The sequence below is a fragment of the Rhinopithecus bieti genome, unplaced genomic scaffold (genome assembly GCF_001698545.2).
Source record: "Rhinopithecus bieti isolate Rb0 unplaced genomic scaffold, ASM169854v2 scaffold_31076, whole genome shotgun sequence".
In the NCBI taxonomy this organism is placed as follows: domain Eukaryota; kingdom Metazoa; phylum Chordata; class Mammalia; order Primates; family Cercopithecidae; genus Rhinopithecus; species Rhinopithecus bieti.
The window spans coordinates 175,017-190,924 of record NW_016813414.1 but is presented as its reverse complement, the minus strand read 5'-3'; the positions used below and the strand labels follow the sequence as shown (position 1 = coordinate 190,924).

The window sequence follows — 15,908 nt, the reverse complement described above, 5'->3', positions numbered from 1 at the left end:
AAGGACTATCCTCAAATCAACATAATCGACTGCTTGGGAACATTCTAATTATGCAACTCTGAAGAGCTTTAAATAACACAGAATAGTACATTAAATTTGTATATTCATTTAACTCTGGTGAAAGGAAATCCTAGTAATAACAGTCACGTGGATAAAGCAAATAATAAAACAGCTATGTATATTTAAAAAGGATAAAGTATGCCTAGTATTTGCCAATAAGCACGACCAGACTCGGATCCTACATTCACCTTGCGAGGGCTCCATTCTACATGCCCTACGGAATCTATTTATTAGTTTCATTTCCCTTTTTGTTTCCTTGATACTGAGTCCCAGAAGCCAATGAACATCATTTTCGTGTGGAGGGGCAGTACTTAGTGAATAGCCTGCTGGTGCTCGCCTCTGCAGTAAGTATTGCTTCACCTGATATTCTGCGATTCCACATGAATGTGAGAGTATGAGCTATGGTATGGGGATGGGAAGGAGCAACCAAACCAAAAAAGAAGGGATGGTGGCTTGAAGACTGGTGATGGGGGCTTGCAGGTAGATACTGGTTCAGGTGGTTTTTGCTTATTACAACTTTCGTTTACATTTTTTGTTGCACTGGCTTCACATTCACAAATTCGTGCAGAGTTTATTCCTTACTGGAAAGACACCATTTTCTTATTTTAGCTATAAAAATGGTGATATTTTAGTGATCAGACTTATTGCTCTCATTTTACGTAAAAATTCCTTTACTTTTATTATACTTATAGCTATATTAATGCTATAATGTAACTTGGAAAGTTACAATAAGTACATAAGCTTAAAAAAAAAGGTCACTGAAAGCAGTAACCAAATGATGAGAATGGCCTTGATGTGAATTCATGTAGATTTTAAAGATATGTACGTTCAATAACAAACGCAGTAATTGGCAAAACAAAAACAAAAAAAGTTAAAGCAAGTTATTTCAAAAACTACTTGGAATATACACAATCCACTTTCCCAAGCCTATCAAAATGCAATGTATTTTTTTCCAATAACTTTAAAAAAAAATCCATCTAGATTTCTAAAATAAAATCTTGGTTCCTTCAATTATAATCTGAAGGAAAATTCTTTATGTTAATAGCTTTAAGGAAACTATAAACTGGCTTGCAGTCACTATGAAGAGTATTCTCAGCTTTATATTAGCATTATTTCAGTGGCTGGGAGAGATGATAAATATGACTAACCAAGATAAAAATAACAAACTTGAGTCCATTTTCGGAGAAAGAAAATATGGCTAATTTGAATTCTAACCAAAATCCTAGTTTTATCTAGAGCTTTAGGGTAGACCATATCACTAAGACTTGTGCAAATATAACATTTATTTTTTTGGTTACTGCATTTTTCTTTTATTTGGGTAACAGTGACTACTATGGGACTTTTTTTGGGGGAGGTACGGGCACAGATTGTTTTTAATGTATGAATTAAAAGCTAACATGTGATTATTTCACAGTACTCAAAAAAGGAAGAACATAAAGGTACTCACGAATATATAACTGAGATTACAAATTAAACAGCCCTGCGTTTTGCTGCTCAGTGAATGGCTTTTGAGCTGAAAATGTCTGACAAAATCTCAAATCCACTGCCTAATTATAGAAAAAGAACTAGAACAGGTTTCTTAGATTGCAAGGACAGAACTAGAGTAAAAAATAGTTTGTTTTCACTGAAGCCCTGGATGCCAGAAATGGAGTTTACTCTTTTTCACCTGGTGGTCTTTTCAGCTTTCCTCTTGATCCTTCATCTAACGTCATTAACATAACTTCTTGGTTTAAAAGAAAGAGAGAGGAAAGTGGGTAGGGAGAGAAGACAAGAAGATCCAGGTGCTGAAATGGGACTGATTTTTCACAGTTAAGACCCCCTGGTAAGTCATTGTGTTAAGTCACGCTGTTGTATTGGAATCAGGTGCACAATTTTTCCCTCCTTGCAGCCGTCACGCACATACTGTAGAGAGGTAGACTGGCATTTATTTTGGATCCACATTGGTATGTGTTTGGATGCAGACACATGGATAATGAAAGAACAAGCAGCTAGATAAAACTGCTGCAATGTCCTCCCTGAAACACAATTTTGACAAGGCTACTCTCTTCTTGGCAAGTACATTTCTAACATTTTCACCAAAGTCTCTAGAAAAAAAACCAATTTGAAGCACTCACTGTATTACAGGCTTTCAGTAAGATGCATGTATTCAGTGTTCTTTTTGATAAGCAAATTCCTTAAATTTGCTAACCTGAAAAAAATGGTTTGTCTATCCATAAAAACAAACATAGAAACAAAGCAAACCAAAACGTCATTCTTGAAAAATGGGAAGGAGATTTCATGAAAGAGGCAGGCGGCTGGCATGCAGCAGTGGAAGATCGCGCCACAGAAGGTAGAAATCCTAAAAGCACACTGGTTCCCTATTACTCGGCTTAGTACTATGAGGGGGAAAAGACACACACATATCAGCGCTCCTGGTGAGTCACAAAGAAAAATAAAAGGCCTGCAAGGTGACACTATGATGAAGGGCAAGCGTATTTTCTTTCTTAGATTGCAGCTGCCCTCAGCAACATTTGCCCTGAGGTATTCCTATGCCAGGTCAAGGATTTTCAGTCATTTAGAAATGCAGTTACTTCTGCATGCATAGCTCTCTCTTTCACCCACACTCTCACACGGTTACATGCCTCTCATTTGTGCTTATTTACATATGCTTTAATGATGGCAAATCATCCAAGTATCAGACAATCCTACCTTCCCAGTTCTTTTCATCACATAATGCAGTCAGGTCCAACTGGGGCACTTCGGAGACAAAGCTCTCCTGCTGGTCACCGGCATCTTGATTCCTCTGCTGTTTAGTGTCAGATAGGCTGGGATGCTCCTGGATCTTCATTGTGGGACTCTGCAATAACAGCACAATGTCCCCAAATATCTACTGTTCGCCCAAATCCAGAAACGTCTGCAGCAATTCCACTCCTTCAGGATAAAACCTTCCAAGCCACCGCTGCTAATGCATCCAGCACAGAAATGAAAATCATGGCTTGATGCCCCCCGGATCCTAGCTGGCCACTTGCATGCAGAAAGCAACTGTCCATCTGTGCTCCTTTAACTTTCCCCAGGCTGCTCTTCCCGATAACTGCAGGCAGCTGACAGTCTTGGTGATTACTGATTGGGGCCAGGAATGAGGGAAAGGAGTTTGGTGTTTTCTTAAAGGAGTATGGCTCTCCTGACTGCAAACAACAACAACGAAAACCGGGCTACTGCTGTTGCTAATGCTGTAGTAGCAACATGGTGTCTTTCGCAGGTGGACTTCTTTGCCCCTTAGGTAAACAGTCCTGCAAGCCAGGAACAGAGGCTGTGTACGTGAAAGCTCCCCCGCCAGCCCTGGCTGCTTAGATCAATTAAGCGGGGCTAGCTGCACATTCCCAGATTTCCTGTGGTTGTTTTCTCGCTGAGTACTGGGAGAACAGACTATTTATGGAGGAGCTCTGGGTATTAAAGCATTGTTTGCGCAAATTCAAACAGCACCGGGGTTTGGCGTCTCATCTCAGCTAGCAGTAAAGAATACGGACTCTGGAAATGAGCCAAAATTACATAGGGAGCAATTTTTTTTTTTTTTTTTTAAGTAAAAAGTCAAGAGCTGGCAAGTCAGTGATGCATAATTCATGTCTTACAAATACGCAACTGTCACTTGTTTTCCTACTATTCATCTACTCTGAATATTAAATACTTGGCTATACTTGCTTACACCAGGCTAGGACATCTGAGGGAATGGAGAAATCCTCCCCAAAAGGCTGATATTCAAATCAATAATTTTATGTTTAAACAAATTGCACTGAAATTAATTTTTTTTAAACCTTGTTCTCTGGGTCATTCGTAAATTCAACCACTGTCACTCTTCCCTGTCTCATACAATTATAAACAAAAGTGTTTATGAAACAGTTTGCTCACAAATGTATTCCTTAAGTAGCACAGATGGGTACAAAAGATTTTCTTTCGGAGTAACTACAAACGTACTTTGGCAAATATACTATAATTAAACAAAAAAACTAAAAACATCTGGAAATCATTGTATGAGAAACGTTCCTGTGCTTAAAGCACTACTTAAGACTTGCAGCTACTTTTAATAGCTATCCAACCCACTTTGAAATCATCAGGGAATAGCCAGGGCTTTCTACTGTTATATTTCCATGAAATGATGCATGGAGACATGTTTTCTTCACATTTGGGATAAAATGAAATACCATCATTCGGGTCCTGATGAGCTACTAAAGTCTTATAGAAATGCCAAGTAAATCTGGAGATTTAAGATACTTTAAAAATGCAGTTTGTTTACTGGGGAAAAGCCAGATTAGCCATTTATGTCACAAAAGTATTTTCCATGAAGCTAAAGCCTAAGTGGACCAGGGTTAAATGCCCAAATCTAGTTCTCAGCTTTTTAAGTTACAAAGCCACTCAGTCACCAATTGTATGTGTGCCTGGGTTGCGGGGGAGCGGGGGTGCGGGTGGGGGGCAGCAAAAGAGAGTGAGAATATGCATATAGCAAATAAGCATTTTCTCAGAAAGATTTAAAATGCTCATTACCTTTACAGACATCAAAAAAAGAATACTAGAAATACGATTTCATTTTTCAAGTATGGTATTTCCTTCACGAGGAACATACATCAAGTCATTTACGTCATCATGCCATGGAAAGGACAAGGGTTTTGCTTACAGGCAGACCTGGGTTTGAAGTGTGGCTCTGACATTTACTAGCCTGGTGCCCTGGCTGAGTTGCTTCCCTTTTCTGAGCCTCCATTACCTAACCTTTAGAATGATATAAGTGATACCAACTTTGCAAAGTTCTTTCGAAGATCTGTCAGAAGGTATGAAGGGCCTCTAGCATGATGTCTGGGGCAGGAGAGACACAAATGAAAGCCATCATTCTTTCTCTACTACTATCTGACACTGTATGAAGACAAATGAATAAAACACTGGCACGCCTCAGAATTGCTAGAGAGAGGAATTGGAGACAAGGCAAATACATTTGCAATTTGAGGGGAGGCATACTGCAACAAAGGATGGAAGACAATGTCAAATGCATTATGAAAACATTTTAGTGAAAAGAGCCACTAGTGTATGCGTCATGAATCAGCAACAGAAATTTTGATTTGGGGGCAGATAGGTGTGGGCTGGAGGGGTGAGGGAGGACGGCACATCACATAGAAGGAAGGAGGAATACCAAGTGCAGATGCAGGCATGAGAGCGCGGCATGCTTGGCCACAGCAAGAGAAGAGTTTCAGGGTGACCAGCACTTAGGACAAGAAGGGGGAATGGCAGATAGCAGGGGTGTCAGCTAAGTAGATGCCTTATATACCGGGCTAAGTATTATATACTTATATATTCAAAAAATATTATTTCATAATAGGGCTGCCTATTATGTCTTTAGAGATACAAAGACAAAACTTATTCAAAAGAAATGATTTTTCAGTACCCACTATTTGCTAGATGTTTTTTTCACACACTGGTGAAACTATGGTGGACAAACAAAATCTCTGTCATAATGAGTCTTACAGAGAAGACAGTTAATCAACAAAAAACTGTTGGGGTTCTGGAGAAAAATAAAGGGATATAAAAAATAAAAGAAAAATAAAGTAAGAGGGATGTTGGTGGTAGCGGTGGAGGCCTCTGTTTTATATTGAGTGGTCAGGGATGGTCTCTGTGATAAAGTGACAGGAGGTGAGAAAGTGGGCCATTTGTGGAAAGAGCATTCCAGGAAGAAAGAAGCCAAGTGCAAAGGCTCTGGGACATGGTCAGTTTTTCTATGTTTCAGGAATAGTACAGAGGTCACTGTTTCTGGAATCCAGGAAAGGACGGCCAGAGCCATTGTAAACAGAGGGTGAGGATGTGTCATATATAATGAGGCATTAGGTCATTCACATCCTAGACCTATGTCAACACATGAGCTTCTATACTTCCTGGCTGATTTGTGGTACAGCAGTGGAGAGATTCCTCCTACACAAAGCTACACCAGCTGGCATAGCCCCGGACACACTAAGCACAGCACACTCCAACTGCATGTGGAAATGCACGTACAGACTGGCCCTGTCCTGCTGTGCTCCCATCAATCCCTGAGGTTGCTTTCTTACTTGCCCAAGTCCCAACTTTTGGCCCTGCTGGTCTATGATGTGACAGGGTTGTCTTGCCTGGGGTTGCAGACTGCTGATGGTTTTTTGTGCATGTGGGTGCCAGGGAGCCTGTCCTATGTCCTATGGCCCATGGTGAAGTTCTTCAGGCTCCGTAAACAGTAGAATAAAAACTGCCCTGCCTTCAAATGTTAGCGTAGTCTGGGTGAAGCATCTTGCCCAGTTGCACCACCCTCTCTAACAGGGCTCTTCATATAGTATTGCAAATATAATCTATTTCTCCTACTAGATCATTAAGGTTAAAATGTCAAAGGCATTCTCAAATTTAAAAATATTTTTGGTTTCAACTTTTGTTGTTTACATGTCTAATATCTTCTGTTAAATCACAAAGTAAGTAAATTAATTTCACAATTTTCAACTCCAAGATCCTTGTACTGTGATGTCATATGCTAAACATTGTCAAAAATGCTGCACTATATGAAAACACACCAAATATTTGTGTATTGAAACAAATTGAGTGTTTGGCTTTTAGGTGAGACAACATAGTATGGCATATTAGGATGGGTTTTAGAGGCAGAGACTCACGTTTAGATACCAGCTTTACTAGCTGCAAGACTTTCAGTGAGTAAACTTCTTTGAACTTTAGCTTTTTTTTTTCCCTCAAATACAGGAACAAGACTTCGTAAGGTTTGTGAGGATTAAAATGAAAAGTATATGTAAAACAGCATATAGGAACTATAAACAAAGTTATTTCCATTTATACCCTACCTTCCTTTCCCATTCATTCATTCATACATTTGGCAAGTGTTTACTGAACACATGCTATGTCCTTGGCACTGGAATTTAGTAGCAAGCAAGATAAGGGATTTAGTGCAAGAGAGAGACACTGAACATACAAGTGCCAAGTATCATGAGTGTTATAAAAGAAACGTAGGATGCTAGGCGACAAATATGAAGAGAGCTCATCTCTCCTGGGGCCTCAGGTAACATTTCACATTCAGGTCAAGGAGCCATTAATTATGAAGCTATCCGTCTAATCTTTGCCAAGACTTGTCCCTGTCCAGCTGGACCTACCTTTTTCTATCCCCAGACTTTATTTGATCCTGCTCTTTCTCTGGCTTCAAATAGTTGGTGAATTTTTGTTTTATTACTTCTATTGCCCTGCACAGGATATAGTTAAGTGGCCTAAAGTTTATCAGAGCCAGGAATGACAATATCAGAAAATATGCCATATAATGCAGTTTGCATAGGAAGAAACTACAGTATTAACAGAAGAACTACACAGAACCACAAACATTTTTTGTTTGGCCTGACAGTAAAGGAAAAGTGGACATAAATTTTCAAAATCCATGTGAACTCCAAAGCTTCATTAGGCTTTGGCTATTGGATTGATTTGGAAGCGAATGTGAAGTAAATAGAGCTTGTTAATTTTTCTGGTTATAATATTAAAACAAAGTCCTAAAGCTTCCATGAAAACAGTGAAGTCAAAATAACAGTCATCCATTTCATAAATACTTTTCAGAAATTCACTTTTTCAGGCAAATAAGAGCCTGCACTTAAGATCTTGTGATAACTAATATTAATTCTCAGTCTTGATTGAAAAGCCTTGTCTTCTCTCCTTCTCTCTTTTTCTTTTCCTTTTTTTTTTTTTGAAGCAGGATAAGAAACATGGAACTAGTCTTTTTTTAAAATTATGAATGTCTTGTTTGTTATCAAAGGTATGCTTCTAAGCTCTCTTAAGCAGTAGGCTTAGAAAGCATAAAGAATGTAAAAATATTTTGAAAGAACTTAACACTTCACTGACCTTGTAATTCTGACATAAAATGATCTCTCCCAGGTAATGTAATTCCCTCACATGTAGTTAACAATTCTTACTTGTTTTGACTTCTCAACAGAGATTCATTATAAGGTTTTAGTTTTAATATTCTGGATTTTATAGGGAAGAATAAAATATTTTCATCATAGAAAACAGGGATTAAATTGAAGCGTAAAGCATAAACTCCCTTGGAAACAGAACTCTGAAAATCGGTAATTTCAGGGATATCTTTTAGAATCTAGAAAATGCTAGTTTTAAGGATTACCTCTCTTCTGGATACTTGTAGTTTGTTAAAAGAGTTTAAAAATACACAGAAGAACAAAGACTCTAGATTTTGCATGCCCAGGGAGCAGTGTGCTAGGCTCTTCCTCATGTTATTTCATTTCATATTGCCCAGATAGGATATTTTATTAAAATATCAGCCTTTCTGAACCTACCTGAAGAAATTGTACTTTAATTTTGGACATTTCAAAGTGATTCCTGACTTTTTTTCTCATTGGCAGTGTGTCACTAAACAAATTTTAATCCAAACCACATAAGGAACTCTTATGAAATGGAAATGGGTGACTATTATTGATCAATGCCCATCTGAGATCTCAGGAGAACTTCTTTTTGTACAAGATTAGTTGCATAATTAAAATAAATTAAAAAGATATGAAATAAAGGGATAAGCCCATGTTCACTTTCAACACATACCTTCAAACAAAACACATTTAAGGCTGCAAACTGATTATTTAAGAACTGGGGTCACAGTTGTAACTTCATTTGCCTTTGAGCGGCAGATCTAAGAGAAGCCTCTCTCTGCCTGTCTCTAAAGAGCATTTCTGAGGCTGAAAACAAGTGTTCCTCATTCTACTGGAAATAGTAGTCCCCCCCGAAAAAAATCACCTTTCCGCAAGAGCTGTCATTTGCTATGTTATCTTATATGAATCTGAGATTTTTACAAGGAGAATTTTAAATCACAATACTAATAAGGACGAAGTCTACCTTAATGGAAAACAAAATTAGAAGTATTACAATATATATTCAATAGTGGACATGTAAAATCTGACATCTCAATCTTATGCAATGAGACCTGAAACGAAATAAATACTGGTTAAACAGAACTCTAGGAGGAGTAACCAAAGTATAGACTTATTTTTCATCACTGAAAATGAAAGGTTACTGATGTTTTACTAGAAAACCAGGTTAAATATTGGGTGGTGTAAGTTTTGGGAAGTACTACATATATTAAAAGTAATAAATAACAGCACACTGAAACAAAGGAAAACCTTTACAAAATGGAAAACAGTTCTTTTCACTGTCTTTCATGGATAATAATAAAATATATTTCCTTCAGTGAAAGAAGCACATGCTTTCACAAGTAGAAATCATCCCAATCTTATGGAGTGATGTCTTATTTTTCTCCTTTGGTGCAGCTGTGATAGAAAGGTGACATGGAGAGCTTAGTCTAGATTTTAGTTCACCACCTAATTTTATCTCCTAACCAAAACCATCATGATGACAATGATTATTATTAGTGAATGCCTAAGCAGTGCCAGCAGTGGCACTGGGCACTGATTGGTGGCTGCATATGGATAACACACATAAGAAGAGGACTTGGCACATGGAAGAAGGATGTGAAATTGTTTCCCCATGATTCATCCACTGCCCTGGGAGCTGTCCACCAAAGACCAAGGCAGACTGAGTTCAGTTTAGTTTGCCATTTAGTTTGTGTGCTACTTGGAATTGATGAGTTAATGCTATGAAGTCCATCCACAAAAGTTACTTTTATTCCCTTTTATCTCATAAAAGATAACAGGCACAAAAGGAAAGAACTGAGAAGACCTCTCCAGGAGACTGGCAAAGCGATTTTCTTTAAAATCATGTTAGATGGGAGATGAGTAGGTGCTTGCTGTGAGTGGAGGAAGATGGCAGTGAAAGGATAAAACCATAAAAAACAAAACAACATGACACTAACATGGGGGAAACATGATCTTTAAAAAGATGCCTAGAGACAAGAAAAGAAGGTCAGCTTGTTGCCTGGGTCCCAAGGAAGGAAGCATAAATGAGTTGGAAATAGATGAAAAAAGTGGCTCAGAAGCTGTGGGGTCAGAAAGAGGAAGCATTCCCCTCCTATTATCTGGCTAAATTATCTAGTGAAGAAGTATATATATGACAAGAGTTGAATGCAGTAGATATGAGCATTAGCGTGTGTTCAGGGAGTGAGGATTAATTTCTAGGAATTTTATGCACATTTTTTAATGATAATACAATTTTCTAAGAGGGTCTGTAGCTTTCTGATTTTTAAGCTGTAAAACTCCATGGGGTAATAGACTGTGGCTGTCATTAAATCCCAGCTCCTACCACAGTACCTGTACCTAGTAGGATTTAATATATGTTGTTGATTAAATCCATCAGTGAATTCAGTCAGTGCTCAACAGAGATTAAGAATTATTGGGCTAGAGGGAATGTTCTCTTTATATCGAGAGTCAGAATTTAAGATGGGTTAAGAAAAACTTTACTTCTTGAAAAGCAAAACTGGTTAAGATTGAAGGTGGAGTTGGAAGTATTTGGAGGTAGTAGATTGCATACACATACATGAAATAAAAATGATGCTTGGCACACTGAATGGAAGCTGGAGTTGGGAGAAAGGGAAACCAAATACTTGGGTCAGCATGGTGGTGCCTGGAGGACACGTGGGAGGCCAGGGAAGTAAATGAAACTTGAAGATACAGATGACATAAGGGAGGTGAGAGACTTTTTTCTCCAATGTCTATTTAAAATGAGAGACAAAACTCAGCAAACAAATTGGATTAAGTAACTCAAAGTGAATTTATGTTAATTTGAAGATTCATGACCTAATCCTTGTGACTAAGACTCACTACCTACATATTTCAATCACTTAAAAAATGCATCAAATTGTGGAAAATAAAACCAGTAGCTTTGACTTTTTGTTTTGTTTTACTTTATAGAAAACCTAAAGAGAAATTCTTGTGCTATTAAAGTTTATCATCATAAGCAAAACAAAATAATTCACAAAGGAAAATAATGAAGTTCTTATGATTTCTCGAGGAATCTTTAAGTTTGGTATTTGTCTTTCTAATCAATCACAGTCATATTACTTAACTCATTGTCCCTTACTGACAGACTAATATTTCAGAGGTACACTGAAGAGTGTATGAACAGCCCCATCACAGTCTTACTCTTGCTTGTTAGTTACTCACCTCGAAATGCTGAGTGTGTCCACCATCTTTTTCACTTCCTTTCCTATAAATAACGGCAACAACAACAAAATCATAAAATATCTACTTGTTTTATAACAATGTTTTTCATCCATTGATATTAGGATTTTGTTTTAAGAGTATGTTGAGTAGCTCTAAGCCTAATACTTATAAAATTCAAAAATAAAACACAAAACAAAAAATTAATCAAAGCAAACTGGAAATACAAAAAAACATGACTATAGTGATTTGCCTTTAATAGCACTGTGATAGATTTTCTATTCTAAGCATTTTCCTTGCTATAAAATATTGCTGGTAAATATATAGTCCTTTAATTCCATTCTTTTTAGTTCTTATAATTCACATTGGATTACATGAAAATAACCTTTTCCTGCCCTTGGAAAGAATATGAGGAGGTAATTCTAAAATTACCTTTCATCGGACATCCGTTCAAAACCATCAGGTCCAGTTCTCTCATGAGATTGTGTGGAATTGAGACTTTCCATATTCTGTAACAGAACCATTATTGGTTGCCCAACAGGAATGGTAAGAAATATGCAACGCAGACCCTCCTTTCTTTAAAATAGAAAAATCACATAATATGTATATATAAACTAATTCCAGTCCTCATATTTTTATCTTTGTTTAAACTAGTAAAATTATGACAGTTTATTATATCCTACTTTCATAGAATTGTCTATTGAACTTTATCATCCTTTGAACAAAGATATGTGACAGCATCACAGAAATGGCCATTGTGCCCTATAATGTCTCTCTTAGGTATTATCCATATTGGACAGCTAAATAGCAAAACCCAGATTGTTAGAGAATCAGGGTGGGTCAGACCTAGAATTGAGAAATCTGACCTCGAATCTCATCAGAAACTGATGTAACATTTTCTCTCTCTCGCTCTCTCTCTCTCTCTATATATATAAGAATGTATATATACATTCTTATATATATGCATACACACATTTATATATATTCAGTGTATACTGATAAAATTGAAGGTGGAGTATACACACATATGTATACATACATACATACATACATGCACACACACACATATACATACTCAGTGTATACTGCTAATATTATCTAGAGTAACATGTAGCTTATACATAAGCTGTAAAATATCTATAAACAGAAATGAAAATTTAAGAACCTTTCTTTCTTCAATATTTAATGTTAATCTTTATATTAGCCAAGATGGAAAAAGACAGAAAACCTAATTTGAACAGTATGTATTTTCAGCTGACCAGGTAGGGTTAATGCTTACCAAGAGGCATATATGTAAGATCTTTTTGACTGTCTCTGTGAATATGGCCAATGCTTTCTAAATATCATTCAGGTGACTAGAACAGAATAAGTAAGCCATTTCCTTGAAGGGAGATTACACATAAGCAAACAAGAGAATATCTGAATTCAGCAAACTCAAAAACAAAGCTGCCTTGGAAATTTGGACCTGAATTTTGTTAACTCAGATTTATATCTGCATTAAAAGGATATTAAGCATAATCCACTCATCCTGTGTCATCAAGGTAAATTATACATATATGAAAGTAACATATGTTCATCTACATATCAATAACATTCCATTATAATAAAACCCTTTACTAAGTAAATCTAATTAAGATTCACGATAATCCCATGAAGTTGGCATTTACAATGATCTCCACAAAATAAACACATAATTAGAATAGAAAACTAATCTTTGGCTTGGTAGATAGCTGAATTATTTTCCATTTATGTTGGTTTGGCCAATCTGCCTGGAATTCTCAGTTTGACACCCTGGGCTCCATTAAAGAATAGAAACAAAGAGAGATATCATAGTATAATAGTTATGACGGTGGCTCTGAATCAGAATACTTGGGTTAGAATTCCAGTTCCACCATTTGCCAATTGCATGACCCTACTTGAGCCTTAATTTCCTCATCTGGAAAATGAAGATGGCAACAATAGTTAACATAGGGTGGTCATGAGGATTAAATAAAGTGATATATAAAGTACTAGAATAATGATGGGCGTGGTGACTCACACCTGTAATCCCAGCACTTTGGGAGGCTGAGGTGGGCAGATCACGAGGTCAAGAGATTGATACCATTCTGACCAACACAGTGAAACCCCATCTCTACTAAAAATACAAAAATTAGCTGGGTGTGGTGGCACGTGCCTGCAGTTCCAGCTACTTGGGAGGCTGAGGCAGGAGAACTGCTTGAACCCGGGAGGCGGAGGTTGCAGTGAGCCAAGATTGCGCCACTGCACTCCAGCCTAGCAACACTGAGAGACTCCGTTCCAAAAAAAAAAAAAAAAAAATAGAATAATGCCTGGTACGTTTAATGAATACTGTTAATAATATAATGAATGAATTGTTGACATTATTGTTTCTGAACCAAGGAAAACATTTTATTGTTATTTGTTATAATATCTCCAAGATGTTTGTTATAATGTCTCCAAGGAAAATATTTTACTGTTATTTGTTCACAGTCAAGACACTGTCTGAAGAACAGGAAATACAGTGTTTGTGTCTGCCATTAGAATACTAGAATACTGAGCATCAATTTACACACTTAGATAATTTTAGAATGGATCCAAGAAATTAAAAATTACAACATCAATTTTATTCATACCTCTAAAGTTTGAGTTAGAAGAGGCTCCCATTAAATCAAGAATAATTGCTCTTATTACCTGAATGTGACTTTCCTGATGAAGAGGGATGTATCTATGACAAAGAATCTTTGTTCCCATTGGTAATCTTCAATAGATTATCAGAATCTTTAGTGTAAGATCTAGTGCAATAGTATTAGGTTTTCCTAAAGCTCTGAAACATGAATTCCAAAGGAAAGCACAATCCTCTATCCTCAGTTCATTTCACAGCAGCCCCAATGAAATGATACATTCATAATTACATGTAAATGACTATTTCCAAAGAACTAATCATTTTCAGATCAAGGCTAAGAAATATTCAGATCCTTCCTGTAGGAGATAGCTTAAAAGAAAAAAATAAAATAAAAAAGAAATATTCAGAAAGAATAAGAGTGAACAGAAAATAAAACATAATAGCATTATATAAATTTAGAGATATTTCAGTTAGAAGACATTAGAAGGTTAGAAGATGGATTTTTTTTTTTTTTTTTTCCTAAACAGAAGAACCAAAATATAACTGATACAGGTGTTAGGAACTACAGAATAAAGTCAGTTAGGTCACACAGCTTTGCAAAAAGCAGTTGTGAGATGTGAGAAAGCTTAGCTGACCTCCAGGGTTAAAACAAGTATTAACTTCTTCAACTCCATCCCTACCACTTTTTACATGTTTTATCCATAAGTTTAAGAACTCTCCAACGATTTGAGGTTTTGTAGATGTAATTCACAAAGGCTGATTTCCAATATTGTTCAACATTCTTCTCTAAGGCTTTTTAGTAATTCTAATTGTCATGTTATTTCTGTACACATTTGAGCCTGCTGAATATTCATTGTCTGGTTTCACTAAAACAGCATGCAGGTACACAGTGTTCCTTTCCTAAGGTAGCTGGGATGCACCTATACCTTTTGGAAATGGAAAATCTGAAGAATGCTACAACCGGGAAAGTTTTTTTTTTTTTCAGAATCAAACTAACAAGGGTAGTAAACATCTATGAGTACAGTAACAAAACTATGTATTTCCATGGGCACAATACATTTTGTAGATTCTAATTTGTATTCTTTGTCTTGGGGTTAGGGAGGAATGATTAAGATAAAGAAATAGATCAGTAATCTCTCTACTTCACTAAGATGAGGGAAGGGAAAAGTGTAATGTACAGGTCAAAATAATGCTGAAATGCAGAATGCTTTTGAGAAGTAGACCTTCAGATGTGCTCCAGGTGCTAATAGTACTTGTCTTACAAGAAAATATTGAGTCATTGTCTTTTGAAGGTTTTAAACAGTTTTATGTCCCAAACACATCTCTACCAGGTGTGGTAAAAGAGTAGTCTATTAATGTTTTCATTGATTAGATGTTGAAGTAATAGAATATTGTGGAAGTGTTTTATTACATTAATTTTTATTTTAATTCCTTTTCTAAATTTGGGATTTTTTTTTAAAGGTAATAGGTAATTTTAAAAAAGCAGCAAAGAACAGATTGTGACTTTAGGTCTAATTTAATAAAGTTGCTTCTTGTGTTGCAATTTTTTTCAACTAGATAAACCCTAGTTTAAAATCCATAAAATTCTGACTCATGTAAGTCCTATCAATGACTTTCAAAACACAGAATCACTATGGCATAATTTATTTTGATAATTTTGGGGTGTCAGAGGAACTAAATTTTAAAAACCATTCTCCTTAATTATAAAGATAACCTCAAGTCTAAAAGAGCAAAAGCCTTGATAAAAGTTCATTTTAGACTGTGGAATTTATTTTCGATTATTTTTCTTTCTCCCTCTCTGTGTTGGCGTTGAAAGCTAGGCTCAAAACCTGTTTGACCACTGACTGAAGCACTTAAAACACTTGGAATAAAACAAATTCATCTTCTAAAACTGTAAAATGCTGACAAAGCTTTAATAGAGGACACACACAAAAATGCCTCTCTCAATATACAAACAGCTCAATCTGAAGGCTACAGGAATGCTGTTAGTCAAAACAGGTTCATTATTCTAACCTTGAGCTCTAAGAGAAGAAGAATATTTGATAGTCTCGTTAAGAAAGGATTAATGGCATATTTGAATTCTTTTTTGTACCCTTTTGTACATTTTATGTTTTATTGCTTAAAATTGTATAAGCTCATCCATATTCAAA

At 36.4% G+C, this 15,908-nt stretch overlaps 1 protein-coding gene across 5 annotated transcripts in view; it reads right to left on the bottom strand.

Annotated features, from left to right (window-relative positions):
• The window catches only part of FAM13A (family with sequence similarity 13 member A), a 220,791-nt gene that overhangs the window by 30,147 nt on the left and 174,736 nt on the right, over positions 1–15,908 (bottom strand). For all 5 annotated transcript variants that reach the window (XM_017848380.1, XM_017848381.1, XM_017848382.1 and 2 more), the window contains 3 exons: positions 11,571–11,647; positions 11,142–11,184; positions 2,749–2,896 (listed from right to left, as the gene is read on the bottom strand). In XM_017848380.1, coding sequence (XP_017703869.1) covers positions 2,749–2,896; positions 11,142–11,184; positions 11,571–11,647 — 268 coding nt within the window. The remainder of the gene's footprint in view (positions 1–2,748; positions 2,897–11,141; positions 11,185–11,570; positions 11,648–15,908) is intronic.